Source organism: Staurois parvus, unplaced genomic scaffold (assembly GCF_062004578.1).
Source record: "Staurois parvus isolate SC_StPar_1 unplaced genomic scaffold, SC_StPar_1.0 ptg000021l, whole genome shotgun sequence".
Classification (NCBI taxonomy): domain Eukaryota; kingdom Metazoa; phylum Chordata; class Amphibia; order Anura; family Ranidae; genus Staurois; species Staurois parvus.
The window spans coordinates 1,387,184-1,410,472 of NW_028317817.1; the positions used below are offsets into that span (position 1 = coordinate 1,387,184).

General features: G+C 44.4%; 1 protein-coding gene across 1 annotated transcript in view; it reads left to right on the plus strand.

Annotated features, from left to right (window-relative positions):
- The first annotated feature begins 1,833 nt into the window (after positions 1-1,833).
- Positions 1,834-23,289, plus strand: part of TOPAZ1 (testis and ovary specific TOPAZ 1) — a 184,693-nt gene continuing 163,237 nt past the window's right edge. The window contains exons 1-2 of the mRNA XM_089691165.1: positions 1,834-3,102; positions 3,179-4,017. Of these exons, the coding sequence (XP_089547291.1) occupies positions 2,085-3,102; positions 3,179-4,017 (1,857 nt within the window). The 5' untranslated portion in view covers positions 1,834-2,084. The remainder of the gene's footprint in view (positions 3,103-3,178; positions 4,018-23,289) is intronic.

Below are 23,289 nucleotides of genomic sequence, written 5' to 3' on the forward strand. Positions count from 1 at the left end.
TAGCCTCCTTTCCGTGCTTTACCATTTGCCAATTTACATTCAAGATCTATCCAACACAACAATCTGGAACAAGCATGTTCCTCTCCATTCAAGCAAGCAATTCCCTAAACGTGATAGATCTCCAGCCCATCTTTAACAATTGGGAAGTCTTTCCTCCCCTATAACAAGAGATGCCAAGTCTTTCAGGCTGGGGAGTGTTCTAATCCCTCATGGTCCAGGAAGGACATTCACCTATGGAAGCCAAGCTCCCCATCAACTTCTTGGTGCTCCGTTTGGACAGCTCTGCAACACTGGACCCTCCTGTGGGGACATCTAGTTAGGGTGTAGTCAGACAATGAAATGGCCTTGGCGTATATCAACCACCAAGGGGTGGTTGTACCAGAAGTTGTCAACCTTGGAGGAGGCAAGCCAGATAATCTCATAGCTGAAAGCTCACTGTCCGGCAATGTCTGCAGTCAACATCTCAGGACTGGACAACTGGAAAGCGGACTATTGGATCAAGGAGAATAGGCCCTTCATCCAGTCATCTTTAGTCTGGTCTGTCAGAAATGGGGGACTCAGGATGTAGATATACTAATCCTTCATATTCAACAACAAACAACCTCTATGTAGCTAGGGCCAAGGATTCTCCAGTGCTGGCCTTGAATGCCTTGTTAAATCCCTTGCCTCAGTTCAGGTTAACCTGTGCCTTCCCTCCAATGAGAATTCTACCTCATCTACTCGAAAAGATGGAGCAAGAGAGGAAAATGGTGATTCTTATTGCACTGCACTGGCCCAGAAAAACCTGGTACATAGGCATACTCACACCCCTAGCAGATGACCCTTTTCTTTCCTACTTCTCAGTCTAGCTTTAACTGGATTCTCCGTTGAAGCCCAGGTCTTAAAAGATAGAGGGGTTGCTGAATATGTTATTTCTACCTTGCTGACAGCAAGAAAAGACACTTTCATGAAAATCCAATTGTTTCTGGAAATCCTTCTTTGACTGGTTTGACCACAGGTGCCTCATTCCAAGAGATTGCTCTGTGCTTTGATCATCCATTTACATCCATTTTTCCATTGAAATGCATTGATGTCCGGTTTTCGTCAATGGATGGATGATAAATGGAAAAACAATGCCCGAGTGAAAGGGGCCTTAGACTTTTCTATTGTTTTCATTGTAAATACTTGTGCTCTGGGTGTCAGCTGGCTGGAGGTGACTGACTTGCTACATCCAGTGCCATTATTTTGCAAAAAAAGTACAAGTGAGCTGCAGGTGTTGATTTGAACATAGGCATTTGTCTCAGGGACATAATACATTTTATTTTTTGTAATTGCTGTAAGTATTCAGATATTGGGAGGTGTTCGTTTCTGTAAATTGTGTATCATTAACCAATTGGCCTAGTATGTAATGTAATACTGTAATTATAGTTATGCTGTCCAATACCGAATTTAGAAAAATGTTCTCTTGAAGCTTATCTGTATATTAATTTTTTTTTTTTTTTTTAGGAAAAGGAAGCATCTGTACATATCCATGTGCAACAGTCAAAGAAATAGTAAACACTGTACGGACTACAGTACATACACAATTCAGGATGTCAGTATGTGCTCCTATTTCAACACTGAAGAAAAAGCAAATCGTTACTGAGAAACAAAAAAATCCAAATGGCCAAAACACATGTTCTTCAAAGGCTTGCCATTCTCCAGGTTTACCAAATCCAGCAGTAAAGTTGATCAAATGTGACAGTTTCCCCAGAAGACAGACCTCAGCCAAAAAGGTATCAGAGCCTAAAAGTGGTATATCTGTTAATGAACCAAGCTTGGAGCAATTAGTCTCTATAGGTGACATTGCAGCAACACGGAGCACAAGGGTTTCTGCATTAAAAAACTTAGGTTTGGAAATCACATCTCATCAGAAAAGACAAAATCAAAGGAAAAGGTTGGTTAGGCGGAAAATTGACTTTGAAAAGAGGCCAAGAAAAGTGGCCTTACACTATTCAGGTGCTGATTCAGTAGAGAAAGATAAAGACCACCAATGTAATGTGCAACATACAGGAAATGATTTTTGTGATAGTACTTTGAAGGAAGATTTAAACAATAATGCTGTTATGTTGGTAAATTTAGACTTCATGGATGAACAGAACACATTTCAAAATCATAACCTTTCCAGTTCTTGGGGTGGTTGGCGAACTTTGTCCTCTCTTGTGTCAGAAGAAGAATACAGCGATGAGTCTTTTTCAGGCGTGCATTCCCCTCTTACAAGTATGTCTCCTTGTTTAACACCTTGTTCCCAACTACCTGAAGTCATGGCCAAAAATATTTCATGCCAACGCGTTGAACCCTTTACAGGAAAAACTATATGGAAATGTTCTTGTGCTCGAACCAGCATTTGGACTTTTTCACGTATGAGACCTGTTGACAATAAAAATACAGAGACTGATGCAGATGATCAGTCTCTGAATTGGAGGACAGAAAGTGACAATGAAACTCTATGCAAAAAGAGAAAATTGGATTTGCTGTTAGATGACTTGCCACCGCTTGAGTTTTACCCTTCAGTTCCTGATTTGGAAGAATTTATGAGCAGCTCATGCAGTGAGATAAGTAATGTTCCTTTAGACAGCAGAGTAGCAAATGAAAGTATTTCTGAGCCCTTTTTAAATGAACATAAAAACAGTGTTCTTAAAAAGGAGGATGAATATCATCCCATTTTGGCCACGCCATCTAAAATGTGTACTGTTCCAAAAAGAACCGAAATTGTAAAAATAAAGCCACCGGTTTTCAGATTTCCTTTAACATATGGAGTTGAGAAGGAGACGAATTTTAACTGTGGTTCTTTGTTAAATGTTAAAGAAAACAGTGCAATGTCATCCTGTAGCCCTTTAATTCTGGACTATTTTAGCAAAGTTTTACCCAGTGAAACCCATTCTTCCCCACTCTCCTCTCCTGTTTCGAATGACATTATTTCAGAAAGCATGTTTGATATAGAGGACCAAAGTGTTGGTACACTTCACCTATCTGTTACTGATGCTTCCTTTCACTTTGAAAATGGTGCATCCAATGGAAGTACTTCAAATTTTGGTGAAGTATTTCTCTGTAAAGATTATGCTTTGCAGTATGCAGATGCAAGTGACTCTTATTTAGAACTTGAGCAATCACCAGGAAATAAACGTGCATTGAATGACAACCCATATGATGCAATAAGGGAAGCAGCACATGTTGGCCCGAGTGACGCAGCACGTGTTGGCCCGAGTGACGCAGCACGTGTTGGCCCGAGTGACGCAGCACGTGTTGGCCCGAGTGACGCAGCACGTGTTGGCCCGAGTGACGCAGCACGTGTTGGCCCGAGTGACGCAGCACGTGTTGGCCCGAGTGACGCAGCACGTGTTGGCCCGAGTGACGCCGCACGTGTTGGCCCGAGTGACGCAGCACCTGTTGGCCCGAGTGACGCAGCACCTGTTGGCCCGAGTGACGCAGCACCTGTTGGCCCGAGTGACGCAGCACGTGTTGGCCCGAGTGGCGCAGCACGTGTTGGCCCGAGTGGCGCAGCACGTGTTGGCCCGAGTGGCGCAGCACGTGTTGGCCCGAGTGACGCAGCACCTGTTGGCCCGAGTGACGAAGCACCTGTTGGCCCGAGTGACGCAGCACCTGTTGGCCCGAGTGACGCAGCACCTGTTGGCCCGAGTGACGCAGCACCTGTTGGCCCGAGTGGCGCAGCACGTGTTGGCCCGAGTGACGCAGCACGTGTTGGCCCGAGTGACGCAGCACGTGTTGGCCCGAGTGACGCAGCACGTGTTGGCCCGAGTGACGCAGCACGTGTTGGCCCGAGTGACGCAGCACGTGTTGGCCCGAGTGACCCAGCACCCGTTGGCCCGAGTGACCCAGCACCCGTTGGCCCGAGTGACCCAGCACCCGTTGGCCCGAGTGACCCAGCACCCGTTGGCCCGAGTGACCCAGCACCCGTTGGCCCGAGTGACCCAGCACCCGTTGGCCCGAGTGACCCAGCACCCGTTGGCCCGAGTGACGCAGCACCCGTTGGCCCGAGTGACGTATCCCCCGAGGCCCTGAATGACTCCGAAACTGAGGCCCCTAGTGACGTGGCACCTGAAGATGATGTATTGGTGTTAGATGTTATTCCAGATGATCCAGATCTTTTCAGCTGTTTGAATGAAGACATAACATCTCCAAAGTTTTGCAGTGCGAAGAGCAGTGCTGCTAATCTGGTACCAAAGGAGGAACCGTTAGTGAGAGACATTCCACTGGAAACAATATCTCCTGAGCATGACAGGTATTAATACTTTTTTGGTTACTTATTTTATAATTATCATTTTAGCTTTGTCGCACACAAAGGCTAACGCCGCCAAAATTTGATTAATTCAGTTTTGTGTAGTCGCTCACATGGTATTTATTATATTTTAGGAAGATACCCCACTAGAACTGCCAGTTTTACCTTCCACTACTATAACCAATACAGAGAAAAATTATGTTCTTCCTCTCTCTGTGGTTTCTCTGTAGTATAGATTTAGCGAATAACCTTCAAGTTCAGGTGCAAGAAAGTCAGATCTTTGGCATGAACCTATGGGAAGGAAGTCTCTGGCAAGTTGCTGGACAATTCAGCATTAGCATTTAACCTTTTTGTGACCAGAGGTCACTTATGCCTTGATTCCCTGACCAAATTTAGTAGCTTCTAAATGTGTCAGCAAACTTGAAAATAACACTGTGCCTTATTTGCCCACCATAACCTTAAACTCCAGAGGGGTTTATCCCCTTCAGGACCGGGGCATTTTTTTTTTTTTTTTGCGGACATGCAACACTGTACGCAAATTAAATTTATATAATTTTTTTTAACACAATTAGAGCTTTCTCTTGGTAGTTGATCACCACTGGGTATTTTTATTTTTTATTATATAAATGAAAAAATACCGAAAATTTTGAAAGAACCCCCCCATATGTTGTTCTTTCTGTTATGAAACATACCTAATAAATACATCAGTAATCAAATGCCTTCATAAATTTAGACCAAAGTGTATTCTGCTGCATGTCTTTTTGGTAAAAAAAAAAGTCCCAAAAAGTGTATATTAATTGGTTTGTGCAAAAGTTATAGCATCTACAAATGAAGGTGTCTGTATATATACACTGGAATTTGTATTTTTTTAGTAATAGTAATGGCAGTAATCAGCGACTTATACTGGCACTGTGATAGTGTGTCAGGCATTCTAGCGCTAGCTGATTCTGACTAGATGAGACACTAACTGACACTGGTATTAATAGTGACACTAACACAGAGATCAGTGCTAATACTATACACTGTCACTGTACTAATGACACTGGCTGGGAAGGGGTTAACATCTAGGGGCACTCAAAGGGTTAACTGCGTGCCTAACAATGTGTAATGTATGTTGCTTTTAATATTTGATGTGGAAATTTTCTCCCTGCTTTGTAGGGAGAAAACACCACATAACTGCTCTCTGTACAGAGCCCTGTGTTAGTAAACACAGGGCTTTGTGCTGTAATTCGCTAAGCCTCCAGGGGTCTCTAAACTATGGCCCTCCATTTGTTGAGGAACTGCAAGTCTCATAAGGCCTTGCAAGACCTAGTTATTGCTGCTGCCCCTCTGTAAAGTCATCCGCAATGGATGCTGCTTTAATTTAAATTTTTTTTTAAAAAGTCTGTTAAATCGATACTAAATGTTTATTTTTTTTTTTTAAATACCAACCATGTTATACTTGCCTACTGCGTGCGGTGGTTTTGCACCGCACAGCCTGGATTTTCCTCTTCTCGGGTCCCCCGCCGGCGCACCTGGCTCCTCTGTACTGTTGGGTGCCCCCATAGCAAGCAGCTTGCTATGGGGGCACCTGCACAGGCGTTTCCTGAGCCGTCGCTTCTTGCGTCCATTCACACATGGAGCCCTCACGGAGCCCCGCCCCCTCTCCTCATTGGATGGCTGGCTTGCTGGCTGTGATTGACAGCAGTGGGATGGCTCCGCTTGCTTTCTCAGCCAATGAGGAGGCACAGACCCAAGACAGCCGAGGCTGTCGTGCACATCGCTGGATCGAGATGGGGCTCAGGTAAGTATTGAAGGGCTGGGGGCGCTGCTGCGCACAACAGTTTGTTTTTTTACCTTCATGCATAGAATGCATGAAGGTAATAAACCTTGAGCCACTACAACCACTTTAATATTATAGGCTGACACATATGCAAGAATGCGATTTTTAAAACTTTTTTTTTTTTTTTTAAGTAGTGCAGCAGATTCTCACAAATACACTACTAAAAGATGGCACTACAGATGTATACTGCAGCCTAAAGGCTATCTTTTTTGTTACTGGAGCCTACAGCCTGCATGTAATCACAATGTCAATACTGACATGGTGGTCACATGATCCAGATCCAATTTGATTGGTTTCTGATCATCAGTGTGACCCTGATGTGTTGCCTGCTTGCTTTCAAAGAGGAGGGTGTTTGTTAAAGTCTTGGCACATGGCCTTGATCTGGAAGAACGTTTAAAAGAAAAAAGATGTGGCCCAGAAGGCGTTAAGCATGTATTTTCTTTGAGTGCACGTTATCAAATATTTTGTTTTGATTTGAGGTTTGAATTTGTTTTACAGAAGTGATTCACCAATTGATGTTTGTTCTCCAGAGTATACTTCAGTAAACTCCTACTTGATTGGGCAGGGCCAGAATGTTTCAGGTATGGGACAAATGCAAACTTTATGGTGATTCTTGTTAAGTAATTGCATCCGAACTGGTGGAATAAATATTACCAATTCAATTTTCTACAACCTATGTTATAAAGACAGTTCTAGACATGCTAATGAAAGCCACAAAATTTTTATTCTCCTTGTTACAAATTGATTTCTTAATCTATACAATAAAGGAAATGGGACCCTACTCTTAGACCACTGTCTAAGGCTAAGGTCCTGTGTTTAGTTAGATTTTTAGCTAGCTTGGTGATTGGGTTTGGACAGCTCTAGCATAAACCCATCTCTCTCTCTGCTCTGAGAGAAGCAAATCTTTTCTTTTTGTTTCTGCACTACTTTTTGTACCAATTTTCAAATTTCTAGCTGCTCATAGCCACTACAGCTTCCATTCAGCAGTTTTCTGGATCAGTTGTCTCCTCAGGTGAACCTTGGGAGACTGCACCTGAACCCTACCAGAGAAAAGATCCGGGGCTGGCCTGTATACTGGATCCTGCATGGCCATGGAGTGCAATGTGATGCATTTGCTGCAGTGTAATAGGTTTTAGGCTGTGGTCCATCCGCTGGTGCAACCCTGATCCTGAAGGACCTCATATGGGGTGTGCCTACTTGGAAGGTGGATCTGGATAGGGCTTTCCCTAATATCCAGTTAAGCTGCTGGAATGTCAAAATGCTGTTGTTTGTCAGGGTGCTACCTTCTTTTGTGCCTCAGGGGTTAACTATGGGGTGCTGCAGTGGGAGTTTAAGCAGCTGCTGTCACTAATTTAAATTTGACAGCATTTTCCCCCTTCTGTGTCCTGTGCTTCTGTGTGGGTTTAGGCTGCCCCTGCATATGAGCAGCTTTCTTGGGGAGTTGCTGTGCACGCAGGTGCTATTATAATTTATATATTACAGTGGTACCTCGGTTTACGAATGCCTTGGTTAACGTAATTTTCGGTTTACAAATGAAAATCCATTGAAAATAATGCCTCAGTTTATGAATTTTTTACAAATTTTTTTCACAATACGAAGTGTATGTTGGTGCTGATTTTTAAATGCAATTGCCGGATTTTTTTTTTTTTTTTCTTCACTATAGCTCATAAGATTAGCTGTCACTTTCCCCGGAGTTACAGGAAACTGTTTCTTTTAAAAAAACTAAAAGGAAACATTGTTTCTTTTAACTTGGGGAAATAAACGAAAAGAAAACTTTCTTTTAGCTGGGGGGAAAGTGACAGCTGAATTTCTGAGCTATAGTGAAGGAAAAAAAAAGCGGTAATTACATTTACAAACTAGCACCATAATAAATTAAAAACACTGCGTGGGGTCTCCCCTCCCATCCATACCAAGCTTTTCGGGTCTGATATGGATTTTGAGGGGAACTCCCAAGCCAAAATGTAAAAATAAAATGGCGTGCGGGTCCCCCCCAAAATCCATACCATACCCTTATCCATGTGTAGCGCTGTTTTTACACTCTTTGCGGCTACTGGGGTATGATGGCGCCACCTGTATAGTATTTGCGAGCAGAGTCTTTATAATCTGTGTGATCAGAACAAGATCTCTAACAAGCTCAATTGGGGATTGTGGATAACAAGTGGAATCCCAAATGAAAAATGTATCACCCACATAGACCGTAATCCACACAGCATTGTATTTGAAAGTCTATGTATTGAAGAAATAACATTCAGTGAACCATCCAACATAAAGTATATTCCAAACAGGAAAATGAACGCATTAACAGTCTATTTTTGCATGCCTCAGTGAGGGGAGGCTGCAACACTTAGTCCTGAGCTCTCTCTCCAGGAAATCCACACTCCTCTCTGTTCCACAAGTGCTCTCTCTGATGACCTCATCCTCAGTGTTCAGAGAGCATAGCAGCTATATTGGAAAAGGGCAAAACAAACCCTGCATAACAGAAGTATACACTGGAAAATGGGCAAAGAAATTATCACATCACTACACGAGCATGCAGCCCAGCAGGTGAGGAAATGGGGGGGATGAGTGAGCCCTCCTCCCTGAACCATGCCAGGCCACATGCCCTCAACATTGGGGCGTTGCTATCCCCCCCCCCCCCCCAAAGCACCTTGTCCCCATGTTGATGGGGACAAGGGCCTCTTCCCCACATCCCTGGCTGGTGGTTGTGGGGTCTGCGGGCAAGGGGCTTATCGGAATCTGGTTCCCAGATCCCGCCCCCCTCCCCCATGTGAATGAGTATGGGGTGCTTGGTACTGCTACTCATTCACAAAAAAACAAAAAGTGTAGTGTGAAAAAAGACAAGACACGATCTTTGACAAGTCCTTTATTAAAAAGAAAAACAACAAGAATGTCCCCCGCAGTAGATCCAATGTCAATCACGATGCCAATGTGGGCTGCCAATCGTGAGCTTTTTGTGCCAATTGTGGGCTGGCAATCAGGATTTGCAAGCACATTCGGAAGGATACTAGGGGCTCTACGGGCCTGTGTGCGAATTCTTGGTGGTTCCGGGACAATAGTGTGTGTGTGTGTGTGTGCGTGTGCGCACCCATGCTGCCCTGTAGCAGTATTTCTGCAATAGGGCGGTCAGGAAGCGGTTAAAGAAGCGGTTTGCGTTACGGCGCTACGTTGCGTTACTTTAATTGACAATTACATGGTCATGCAACGCTGCACCCAAATGAAATTTACCTCCTTTTTTTCCCCACAAATTGACCTTTTTTTCGGTGGTATTTATTCTCCTGTGCGTTTTTTTGTTTGTTTTTTTCCGCTTTAAAAAAAAGTCCGACAATTTTAAGAAATAAACAATATTTTGGCCTTTTTGCTATTAAACATGTCCAGTAAAAAAAATTTAAAATTAAAATTTCATCATAAATTTAGGCCAAAATGTATTCTGCTTCATGTCTTTGCTAAAAAAAATCTCAGTATGTGTAAATTAATTTGGTTTATGTGAAAGTTATAGCGTTTACAAATGGCAGTATAGATACTGGAATTTTTTTTTTATTATTCTAATAATGGCGGCAATCAGCAACTTATAGCGGGACTGCGGCGGGCATTTTGACACTGGGGGAAACTGACTTGGTGTCACTGACATGCCCAGTGACACCAATACAGTGATCACTGCTAAGAAAAAAAAAAAAAAGCACGGACACTGTACGAATGGCACTGGGCAGGAGTGGGTTAACAGGAGGGGCAATCAAAGGGTTAACTGTGTGATGGGAGTATTTTACTAGGGGGGTGTTCTTCACTGTAAGCACACTGCTCTGGATGGCTGTGCTCAGCCATCCAGAGCAGTGTGCCAAAACTGACAGGGAGGAGGACTGTTGGTAAACAAAGCAGCACTCCTCCCTGTTAGTGATCGCGGGTAATCACCGAACGGGACCTGGTGATTGACACCCGCGTCCAAGAATGGTGGCGCAGGTAGAACGCGCGGTTCGTGCGCCCCCTACCCATAAATGCAGAATGAGGTGTGAGTGTGTGAGATCCTGCGCACAGGTTCTGCCCTGTAGCAGTATATCTGCTATAGGGCAGTCCTTAAGCAGTTAAGGGGGTATATGATCAACATGTATAAATACATCAGTGGTTCATATAGTGAACTCGGTGTAGATCTATTCACCCTGAAGTCAACACAGAGGACAAGGGGGCACTCTTTACATCTGGAGGAAAATATATTTAATCCCCAAATACGGAAAGGTTTCCTCACAGTAAGAGCTGTGAAAATGTGGAATAGACTCCCTCAAGAGTTGGTTCTAGCCAGCTCAGTGGATTGCTTTAAACAAGGCCTGGATTCTTTCTTGGATACACAGAATATATATTGTTACTAACATTTATAGGTAAAGTTGATCCGGGGAACATCTGATTGCCTCTCAGGGGATCAGGAACGAATTTGTTTCCCCTGCAGGAGCAAATTGGATCATGCTTTTCTGGGTTTTTTGCCTTCTTCTGGATCAACTGTGGGTGAACTAGATGGACTTTTTTCAGCCAGACTAACTACAGTACATAACTAGCTGCCCTTAAGTTGTACTTCAGGTGCCTCTATTTTCTGTCCCACTTGGTAAGTTGGATCATCTAACCAGGCTCTCATGAAGGCAGCATAGAAGTCACCAGTTGGAGTGCTTATTGTCAGAATTTGAAGCCAGGGTATACATGTTGAGTTTTTTTTTCATTCACCCAGTGAAAAAAGAAAACACAGATCCCTGCATCAGCCCAAACGATGCATATGCAGGGATCTCCCCACTGTGCTAATATATTCTGACAGGGAGGACTATACCCTTTTCAGAATACACAGATCAGCGCTGTTCTTGCTGAACTGGATGACTTTCAGTATGTGTATACCTAGCTTTACATAAAGCTATGCGTGTGAAGTGTTATTTATGAAATGTGGACATGCTGCATTGTTATTACACATAATGGGATTTGTGTTGCATTGTTGCTTTAGGAAACAGGTGGAATTGGACACGTGCAAACACATTCTCCGAAAGGCCTGGGAGACATGAGCATGACACTGAGCTGAAGGACCAAGACCCCCTAGAACTACCAAACAAGGTGCTTTGATTTACTATAATGTCTGTTAGAAATGCAAACATGATGAGCATACTGTACAGAGGTAACGTAACGGTTCTAAATGATAAAAGTATTTATTATACGTATTCAAATGAATGCATTTGTACTGGGCAATTAACAGATTAGTTTGAGGCATGAAGAGAGCTGCTGCCCTTGCTACTGCCTTACAGTAGTTCAGTTTAGGCGTCCGTTAACCCCTCCTTCTGAAGCTGGTCAGTAAAAAACCATTGTTGGTATATTCTCACTTTACACACTGGTAGTATGGCACATAATTAGCGCAATCCACGAACAGCTCCTAGATTGCGTTCATTTTTTTCCTGACACCAATAGCCCGGATCACTTTTACATGCTTGAGTTCACACTCTACTTGGAGTCTTCATCTAATTTCTCCCTCAGGCATAGCTCTCTACCCTTTATTCAGGAAAGAATTTTCTGTGACATGTCAGAATTTGAGAAAGATCTCTGCCACGTTTGCTGACTCAGAATTCAGGGGTCGCAAGTGTACTTCCACATTCCCCCCTCTAGAGTTCATCTCTGTTTTGCTTACAGCTGCAGCTTCTTCTGTGCAGCTGAGATTGATGAGGAGTGTGAAGTCTTTTGGATCAGTTGTGCCTAAGGAGCCTTAATCTACTGACTCATAGGCTTAGTACCATTTTCTTATTGACACAGTGCACACTGGCCTAATGCAAACAAACTTTTTACTCCTGTGAAGCATTTTGCTCAACGCTATTTAATAAAATAACTTTTACCTGTCCAAGGATCCAGCGCTGTCCTCACCCAGGCTGGTTATTTAGTATCAAACTAAAATAGGGTGAGTGAGCGCAATCTCAAAATAGCAGCTAGCACACAAGGCAATCCTCAACACCAAAAGAAAAAATATAATAAAATGGTATGCAGCGCTAAATAATAAAGTAAACATCCGTATAGGTGTAAACCATCAATCAAACATAAATAGTCCCATAAAAGGTAAAGATGAAAGATCGACAGTGCCACAGTGGTAAGAAATATATTACAAATCCAGTCAGGCTTGTGGAAGAATCCGGTAAATTAATGCGCTTACCACAAAGACATACAAACTGAGCGTTGTATGTATAATGGTGGACATCAGGGCCTGGTCAGCAAACAGGACTGCATCCAGTCACCATGTAAGACCCCCAGGAATGGTGGGAAACACTCTCCAGGGTCATCTCAGGTTTCGCCGGCAGGTCCAACGAAGTCCTCTCCCAATAGTACTCCAAATCGCTCCACCTTGATGGGGCTCGCAAATAACGAGCCAAGGGCAAAATGGCAATAATAGTGAAGTATGTCTTTATTAGGTATACAGCAAATGGTATATTAGGGAACTCACAAATATAAGGCAATGCCCAGGTCAAACAGAGAAGTTCCCTGGTGGTTAGTGGCTCCCTGGTGGTTCAATGGCGTCTGTTGAGTGGATCCCCTAACATGTTTTGAGCCACGCTCGTTGTCAAAGGGGTGAATCCTTTCTCAAGGACACCTGTATTTAAAAAGAACCGCGGTCGCGCATGCGCCCCGGGACCGCGGTTCTTTTTAAATACAGGTGTCCTTGAGAAAGGATTCACCCCTTTGACAACGAGCGTGGCTCGAAACATGTTAGGGGATCCACTCAACAGACGCCATTAAACCACCAGGGAGCCACTAACCACCAGGGAACTTCTCTGTTTGACCTGGGCATTGCCTTATATTTGTGAGTTCCCTAATATACCATTTGCTGTATACCTAATAGACATACTTCACTATTATTGCCATTTTGCCCTTGGCTCGTTATTTGCGAGCCCCATCAAGCCATTAAAGTGTACCACTTGGAGACATGAAGGGACCTCTGCAAAAGAACAGAAACGAGCACCACTCTTGGTTCAGCATTAAAATGAACAACTCGCATAATAATGGCCTGGATGTGTTTTTGTCACATCAGGAATAATCTGTGTGGCCACTGTATTCTGGGCACCCACTGCTCCTGAGAGCCAGGAAGCTTCACGGGGCTGTGGACGCTAGGCCTCACCCACCAAAGATGATGTCAGCGCCTGGGGAAGGATGGAGCAGGAAGGAGCGTGGCTAATGGTTTTTGGAGCCACCCACAGCTCCTTTCTCAAAGCCTGAGAGAGGAACTGTGGGTGGCCCCGAAACTATTGTGAAACCACTTAGTAAACCACTTGTGTTTTTAATGCTGCATCAAGAGTGACACCCTTGTTGTGTTTTTAGTTTCTCCTACATCATAAAATCATTACCTGGGCAGGTCTCCCAAGGAGGACAACATAGAGGTACCTGTCACAATTGCGGAGTCAGACCCCAGACCTTCTCACCAAACTCATGACCGAAGGACTGTCCGATCCAAACCGCAATGTGACATGCGTAACAATGCCACACCCAGCTGCACTCTGCACAACGATTTTCCAGCTAATGGACAACAGATTGATGTGCCGTCAGCCTGAGCGATTGTTACTGGGTCAGGTTAATTACGCAATTAACTCCTTCACACTGCTACCACCTCCTTTTTGTTCAGAGAAAGAGGAAACTCGCAATATCGCTATAACACTATAATAATTGAAATAATCGTCTGCATAACCCGGTCATTGACACAGGCTGGTTATACAGAGAGTTAAAACAAACAGTAGCATCTCTTTAAAGGCAGGGATTCGTAAATTGCAATTAAGAACTATAGAAACAGTTCAACACTTTCAGAAAGAGAGATTTATTACTAAAAGGGTCAAACAGGTGCAATAAAATATGTACAGAGAACGCACGCACGCGCGCGCACACACACGCACACACGCACACGTCCTGGGTTTAGCAGATCCAAGTCAGAGCAGGAGGGTGCTTTGATCTCCCTATGTTACCATGGAAAAATGGGAGAATTCTTCAGCTCCACTCCCTTAGGCTTGACAGCCTGCTTTAAAGTTTCCCAGCAGGTGGTGGTTCTGAAGTAAAAAGACCAATCCCCTGTTGAGGGAGGGATCGTCAGGTGGAACCCTAAACTGGAGCCAACATCTTTCCTAATTCATATTCTGGTCCATAACGTTCCAGTTGCACAAGTGACATTCCACCCGCACGTATATTCTTATGCAGACAAGTCTGAGGATTATCTAGATATGAATTATGAAAATATATGTTGCACGGTTCACGAATTCTATGTTTCAGCTCCCCTGATGGTCCGAGATAATTCGAATGACCCATCAAACTGTTCACCTGCTCCTAGCCAATCTGACGGGATGTCTGGTTTTTATGCAAGTCTCTCATATTCCAAGATATGAAACGGGAAAAATTGATCTTTTAAAAATGTTATCTGGTGTGGGCTTCTTGGGAATGCCTTGAACTCCGGGGAAGGCTCCATTATCTTTTTACAAGATGTGAAATTACACACATTCTCAGGACAGTGGGACTCCAGCTCTCCTGAGGGGGGCTTTGTAGCTCTGGGCTCCCTGCTGCTCTAGCCTGCCAGTGACCCACAACCAGGTGTCACGGTGGCTGAACAGAGAGGAAGGGGGAGGATGAAGGAAAAAGATATTTCAGGACGGTTAATCTCTTCACCAAGATGGAGGTTGAAGCCAAAATGGTTGAACCACGTCCATCTCTGATGCGCGCGTTTTCGACAGTACCTACATGCTACTCTGGAGCTCTTGTGAGAGTTGACTTGGACGAAAACCAGTGGTCTAATCCTGTTCACCCTGCTTATGTCAAGTGCGAACTTGTGGAGGCCAGTTTCTTCCAGCTGGTTACTTCTGGACATGGAACAGTGCATTTCAGAGAAGGACACCTTGATACCCTGGGCTGCCTACATCCTGAAAAACAAGTTTCCTGATGCAGATATTCCGTTAAGTAAAAGGGAATGCCTTAATGAATCAGAGGGATCTGTTTAGCCAGGTGTAGGAGCTTCTTCCTTGGCTATTTTACAGGCTAACAAAGGAGGTCCTTCTACCACATTCCCTTTTTTTGCATTTATCCAGGCAAAGGTTTTATTGTCCTGTAAGATTCCTGACTGTTTCTCCATAGATTTTGAAGCTTTGTTGGATCCGGGGAAGTGGGAACACTTATGGTCCTGTCACTTTGTGGGCTTTATTTAAGTCAGGTTGTCCGTTAGGGTTGCCCCAAGGGCATTTCCCTTTCTGGAGTAAGATGGGAGTTGCATATAGTTCTTAGCTGTATCGGATTTGTAGTCATTGCTGTTCGGTATGGAATTCTACCTGCTATCCTCCTCCTTGTGTTGGAAGCTGTAATGTACCTACATTTTTGACCATGTTGACTCTGAAGGATCAATCTTGGCTCTCCAAGGCAGTGCAGGGACCATTTTTCACTCCTTGGAGTTACCACTAACCCATAATTCTGTGTTCTTCCTTTTTCAGAACATTGTTCAGTTCTTCTGTCCACTTTCAATCCTTGAACGGGTTTCCTTTCATGTAACACACACATAGGCTGCAAGTCCTTCCCTGTTGGGAATTTGTTTTTTTTTTTTTTTGTTTTTTTTATCTCCAGGTTGGGTCGTAGTGATCAGTTCCATGTTATGGTTTACATTCTTGGCTTCCTCCTCATCCTGAGTTTTTTTACATGTCCCTACTTACGACTCCTTGTGCAGTCTTTTGCTATAGGCAATTCTGCCTTGTAACCTGTTGGCACTCTTGCAGAAACCTCATGGCCATCCTGAGCTCTGTCTTTCTAAATAGAGGTATTCTGTTTCTGTTGGGGATCCTCGTAAAATTAAACTCTCCCTTCTGTTGCCATCAAAAACAGTAACTTTACTGTGGACATCCTTTTCCACATGGGGAGAGGGAAGGCTCTTTCGTGTTGTTGCTTGAAACCTTCTAGATTTCCTGCCACATCCTGCTGGCCCAGTATGACAGCCCCCCTTATCTCTTCATTCCCCATTGAAAGGTCTCTCCTTCGGTTTCCTCCATCTGCTTCTACCCTGGGTGGCCATTTTCCTCCTTTTTTCTTTTTGACTTCTACCATCTGGGAAAGAGCACACCCTTCCCCTCCTGAGCCCATGCTCCAGTTGATGTCGGATCCTCCAGGTTATACAGCACCTAGAATCTGCACTCCGCCTTTCAGAGGAGCTACGGACTAAATTCTGGTTTACCTTCCCCCAAAATGTTGGCTGCTAGGCAGCAGTTGTGTCTCAGTGAGATGCTTTTAGTGTTAAAGAATTTGTAAACCCTCACCTTGTAAAACAACCCATTCAGTTTAAAATGAAAGGCAAAACATCTATGTATACATAAAACAAAATTATAAATCTATTTTCTCATTTATATAAGTGATCACATACTTGCTGTTTTCAGCTGCATAAGTAACTAGGGGAGGCAAAACAGCAGTACACTGATCTTCCCAGTAAATGGTTGTGCAGGGGAGGCATGTCATTACAAGCTTGATTGTTGGATTAATTCTCAGCACAGCCAGAACACTGTCCACACTGCTGTCCTGCCTAGTGTGGTCAGTTTTCAATAGGTACACCAGGGATTTCACACAGAGAAAGCAATACAAAGCGAACAGGATACTTTTTCATACAAGTACATGGTACGGGAGGCACATATCAGAAATATGAAATGTTGGGTTTACATAAGCTGTAACATTTTTGTTTTAGGCCTTTTGACCACCTAGGTTTTTGCTGTGGGCCTGTTGTTGCTGTTTAGCTGTATTGTTGCCCACCCCTTGATTACTGTATGGAAATCTCCCATGTTCTATGAATCAATTCCTGCATCCTATACTGTACAATTAGATGAGAGAAATTAGGGATTAGATGAGAGGAATTTTGACATGCTTGTAAATTCTGTATCTATTACAGTACAGACATACAGTGGCAAGAAAAAGTATGTGAACCTCTTGGAATTAAGCTGATAACATACAAACCTTTCTAATTTTCCATGTCTTTTTTGATGACACCCATTAAACATTCACAGTGCTGGAGGAGAAAGTGAACTCTTGGAGGTATTAGCTACTCAGCTTTGCTTTTGGTAGCAGTGACTTCAAGCAAATGCTTTAGGTAACTCTGGATCAGACCTGCCTGCACAATGTTCAGGAGGAATTTTGGACCATTCGTCTTTACAAAACTGCTTCAGCTCAGACACATTTGTAAGATGTTGGTGTGAATGGCTCTTTTGAGGTCATTCCATGGTATCTCTATATTGGGTTACGGTCGAGGCTCTGACTGGGTCACTCCAAAAGGTGCATTTTCTTTTTCTGAAGCCAGTATTTGGTGGATTTGCTTCGATGCTTATGGTCATTGTCCTGCTGCATCACCAATTTCTGCTAAGCTTCAGTTTACGGACAGCCACCCTGGCATTATCCTGTAGGATATTTTGGAAAACTTGGGAATTCATTTTCCCCCTGATGTTTGCAAGTGGTCTAAGCCCTGAGGCAGCGACGCAAGCCCAATCTTGATGTCCCCTCCACCATACATCACCTTTGGAATGATGTTTTGATGTCACTGACTTGTGCACTTTTTGCTCCATACATACTGCCGAGTATTCTGCATGAACAATCCAAATTTTGTTTAGTTAGTCCACAAAATAAGAATTGTTCGTGTCATTCGCTTCAAGAATAGGTTCACCTTTGGGAACATGTTCTCACTCCTGCAGCCACTCCGAGCCCTCTGACACCTCAGGATGGGAATCTTCTCTCCGTACCTGCTGTCACTATTTGAAAACAACGGGGCTCCACCCACACTGACATCATTCAGAGTTCTGTGAATGAACGAAGAGTACCAACATCCTTTGTGGCTGTCAGCTTGTGGTTCTCAATGAACTACCTGGGTGCTATTGAGCACTCTGCAGGGGTGTGGAAGTTTTAAAAAAAAAAACAAAAAAAAAAACTGCTTGTCCAGGGACTAAATCAGTGTCCCAATCTACTTGTCCCTCATGGCAATCTACTTCTCCAGATTAAATAAAATACATTTTGACCAAAACTGTATTTAAATCTGAGATGCTTTTAGGAATGTCTGGAATGTCTTTTAAAAATAAAAGGGGCTTTATGGCAACTTAAACCATTAATATTTTTAACATTGCGCTGTTATTTCCTACTCGCCTCCCTACCTGTCTCCAGCATTGCACCCGGGGACTAGCAGGGAGGAGAAAGACCTTGCAGTGTAATGAGCACCGATTGGGTGGTCGTCAGGAAATGGGAGTGTTAGGCTTATCCTTTTATCCCTTTCAATGCCAGAGCCGTTTTTGCGTTTTTTGCACACGTTTAAAAAATAATTTTAGGTTTGAAGATTACACAAAACCTCATACATTATATATTTTCTGAAAGTAGACACCCTACAGGATAAAATAGTGGTAGTTTTTCTTTATCTTTTTTTATGTCTCGTGATATTACCACAAAGGTTCAGCAAAAAATACACTTAATTTTAGGGCACAAAAAAGCAATACATCGCTCAATTTATTGGTAAAATGTAAAAGATGAGGTTGCCCTAAGTAAATAGATATCCAATATGTCAAACCTTAAATTTTTGTGTGCTTGTGAAATGGCAGTAAACTTTAATACCCTATACCAGTGATGGCGAACCTTTTTGAGCCCGAGTGCCCAAACTGCAACCCAAAACCAACTTATTTCTTTCAAAGTGCCAACACTGCAATGAAACCTGAATATCGAGCTTTTGGTTTAGAAAAAACAACTCGTACAGTAGTGCAAACTAATTAACAGTACAGTGATGACCAGAGACTGCGGACAGTACAGGGATGACCAGAGACTGCAGACACAGTACAGGGATGACCAGAGACTGCGGACACAGTACAGGGATGACCAGAGACTGCGGACACAGTACAGGGATGACCAGAGACTGCGGACACAGTACAGGGATGACCAGAGACTGCGGACACAGTACAGGGATGACCAGAGACTGCGGACACAGTACAGGGATGACCAGAGACTGCGGACACAGTACAGGGATGACCAGAGACTGCGGACACAGTACAGGGATGACCAGAGACTGCGGACACAGTACAGAGATGACCAGAGACTGCGGACACAGTACAGGGATGACCAGAGACTGCGGACACAGTACAGGGATGACCAGAGACTGCGGACACAGTACAGGGATGACCAGAGACTGCGGACACAGTACAGGGATGACCAGAGACTGCAGATACAGTAGAGGGATGACCAGAGACTGCGGACACAGTACAGGGATGACCAGAGACTGCGGACACAGTACAGGGATGACCAGAGACTGCGGACACAGTACAGGGATGACCAGAGACTGCGGACACAGTACAGGGATGACCAGAGACTGCGGACACAGTACAGGGATGACCAGAGACTGCGGACACAGTACAGGAGATGACCAGAGACTGCGGACACAGTACAGGAGATGACCAGAGACTGCGGACACAGTACAGGAGATGACCAGAGACTGCGGACACAGTACAGGAGATGACCAGAGACTGCGGACACAGTACAGGAGATGACCAGAGACTGCGGACACAGTACAGGAGATGACCAGAGACTGCGGACACAGTACAGGGATGACCAGAGACTGCGGACACAGCACAGGGATGACCAGAGACTGCGGACACAGCACAGGGATGACCAGAGACTGCGGACAGCACAGGGGATGACCAGAGACTGCGGACACAGCACAGGGATGACCAGAGACTGCGGACACAGCACAGGGATGACCAGAGACTGCGGACACAGCACAGGGATGACCAGAGACTGCGGACACAGCACAGGGATGACCAGAGACTGCGGACACAGCACAGGGATGACCAGAGACTGCGGACACAGCACAGGGATGACCAGAGACTGCGGACACAGCACAGGGATGACCAGAGACTGCGGACACAGCACAGGGATGACCAGAGACTGCGGACACAGCACAGGGATGACCAGAGACTGCGGACACAGCACAGGGATGACCAGAGACTGCGGACACAGCACAGGGATGACCAGAGACTGCGGACACAGCACAGGGATGACCAGAGACTGCGGACACAGCACAGGGATGACCAGAGACTGCGGACACAGCACAGGGATGACCAGAGACTGCGGACACAGCACAGGGATGACCAGAGACTGCGGACACAGCACAGGGATGAACAGAGACTGCGGACACAGTACAGGAGATGACCAGAGACTGCGGACAGTACAGATGACTGCTGACCTTTGGGGAGGGAGGGGGAGCGGGTACCTTAATTTGACAGGTACCCGCTCTTACTTCCGCAGAGTTTTTTTTTTATCTTACCTGTTCCTTTATCCAGCCGCGCGCTGTCTTCCCGGCTTCTGTAGTGTGGGCACTCGTTGGACAGCCGGATGCCCAGTGCGCATGCGCGAGAAGCGCTGCGCTTTGTGATTGGTCCGGCGGCTTCTGGGATCTGTCATGTGTCCCAGGTACCGCCTTACCATTCACAAAGAGCACTGCTTCTTGCGCATGCGCACTTGGGACCCGGCTGTCACGCACACTACAGAAGCCGGGAAGACAACGCGCCGCTGGATAGAGGGACAGGTACGGTCCCACTGCAGAGCTGAGCGGCCGGCCCGGTATTCTGACACGGCGGCGGTGGAAATACCGGACCGGCCGCTCTATGTTCGCTCCATAAGACGCACTGACATTTTCCCCTCGGCAGTCCTGGGTATCTACGTCCTCATTGGCTCCCGTTGCTGTCAATCACAGCCAGTGAGCCAATAAGGAGAGAGGGGATGGTGCCGAGCTGTGGCTCCATGCATGATTGATCACATAGAGCAGCGGCTTGGGAGCATGCCTGCTCGGGTACCCCCATGGCAAGCAGCTTGCTATGGGGGCACCCGACAGAAAGGAGGAGCCAGGAGCGCCGTTGGGGGACCCGAGAAGTGGCAGGTCCAGGCTGCTCTGTGCAAAACCACTGCACATAGTAGGTAAATATAATATGTTTGTTATTTAAAAAAAAAAAAGGCCTTCAGAATAGCTTTAAGCACATTGTTTTTTTTTATTGTGACTTAGATATGGGTCAGGTAACATATGGTAGATTACTACAGAAAACAAGTTAATTCTAAGGGGTTCAAAGTTTTTTTTTTTTTGTTTTGTTTTGTTTTTTTTCTTGCCACTGTAAGTCCTTCCCCTCTCTTCTCTGTGATATTTTTTGAACGCAAAAAACCTGGACCCTCAGAGTGGACAGGGTTATATATTTTGCCATTGTCCAATCAACTGACGGTAGCAGCATATAACCCATTCATGGTTTATGAATCCGTTTTGGTTTCCTGTAGTGTATACTTCAAGATACGGACTTACAGGTCTGTCACAATTCTTTTTGCTGCTTCAGCTATAAAAAAAAAATAATAATTTTAATATTTTTCAGGGATGTTACGAATTGATTAATCAAACTGAAAAAGCATCTGAGGGAGGTGAGCACAGGTTGGTGAAACCTTTAAAATGTTTTGTCATTTATGATTAGTGCTGCATTTTAGGCTCCATGTACACTGCAGCTGATAAAGTGACATTGAGGAGCTTTTCTGTGTTTTTTTTTTTTTCCAGTAACCCCTGAACGCTCCCTAATGTTTTCCTATGTGTCCATGTACACTATGTCGTATACAGCCAGTTGAGTTTACATTCGTTTTTTTTGAACGCACCAAACTTGCGTTCAGGAGTAGATTTTATCAGCGTTGTGAATGCGGTTAACTGTGTTTATAAGCGTTTTTGACTGGTCCATATCCAGGGCACAATTCACTAAGCGGTATCCTACCGCATCCGAGTAGGATACCGCATAGCATTTAAAAAAAAAAAACCCCACTTGAATCCACTAAAAAAGGCTACTAAAATACTGCATGATTTTATCAACTCATACGGAATTTTAGTAGTGAAAAGCATGCATCATGTTTCAGCTGTAAGCGGGGTTCCCACTGACAGCTGAATGAAAAGAAAGAATTGCTTGCAATTCAAAAATTTTAAAAAACGGCATGGGTCCTCCCTCCCAGCCATACCAAGCCCTTCGGGTCTGGTATGGATTTTGAGGGGAAGCCCCACGCCGATAAAAAAAAAAAGTGGCGTGGGGTTCCCCCCCAAAATCCATACCAGACCCTTATCCGAGCATGCAGCCCAGCAGGTCGGGGGGGGGGGGAGTAAGCCCCCTGAACCATACCAGGCCACATGCCCTCAACATGCTCCCCCCCCCCTTCCTCAAATCTAGAGCGCCCCCCCGCCCCACAGCACCCCCCCCTTCATGTTGAGGGCATGTGGCCTGGTATGGTTCAGGAGGGGGGTGGGGCGGGGGCTAAGGGTATTTTATGGATTTTGGGGGGACCCCCCACGCCATTTTTTTTTTTTTTTTTTTTTTAAATTTTGGCGTGGGAGTTCCCCTCAAAATCCATACCAGACCCGAAGGGCTTGGTATGGATGGGAGGGGGGCCCCACACCGTTTTTTATTTATTATGGTGCTAGTTTTTTAATGTAATTACCACTTTTTTTTTTTTTCTTCACTATAGCTCAGAAATTCAGCTGTCACTTTCCCCCAGCTAAAACAGAGAGTTTTCTTTTAGTTTATTTCCCCAAATTAAAAGAAATGTTTCTTTTAGTTTCTTAAAAGAAACAAAGTTTCCTGTAACTCTGGGGAAAATTTTGGCATGGGAGTTCCCCTTAAAATCCATACCAGACCCGAAGGGCTTGGTATACATGGGAGGGGACCCCATGCCGTTTTTTATTTTTTAACTGCCGGCAATTCTTTCTTTTACGTTCAGCTGTCAGTGGGAATCCCGCTGACAGCTGAAACATTAATGCATGCTTTTCACTACTAAAATAGCGCATGACTTGATGAAATAACTAATGCGGTATTTTAGTAGCCTTTTTTAGTGAATTTACTATTTTTCAGTGCATTCTGGGCATTTGGGAGGGTCTTCTGAGGTTATCTTTTAAAACCGCTTCTAAACGCAAACGTGCATAAACACGGCTAAATGCCTTATGCAAACATGGCTAAACTGACGTTTTTTAACCAACGTTTTCCAGCTTTCAGAAGCGTCCTCTGTACATGAGCCCTTAAAGTGCAACTAAAGGCAGAAAATCCTTTTTTTTTTTTTTTTTTTTTTTTTTTTTTTTTAAGTTTTGGATAGAGTGGAGAGAGATTAAAACATCTTTCAGTTCTTATTGTTGACTGGGCCCCTACCAAGGTGATTCACCCTATTTTGTCCTGTTTATTCTTAT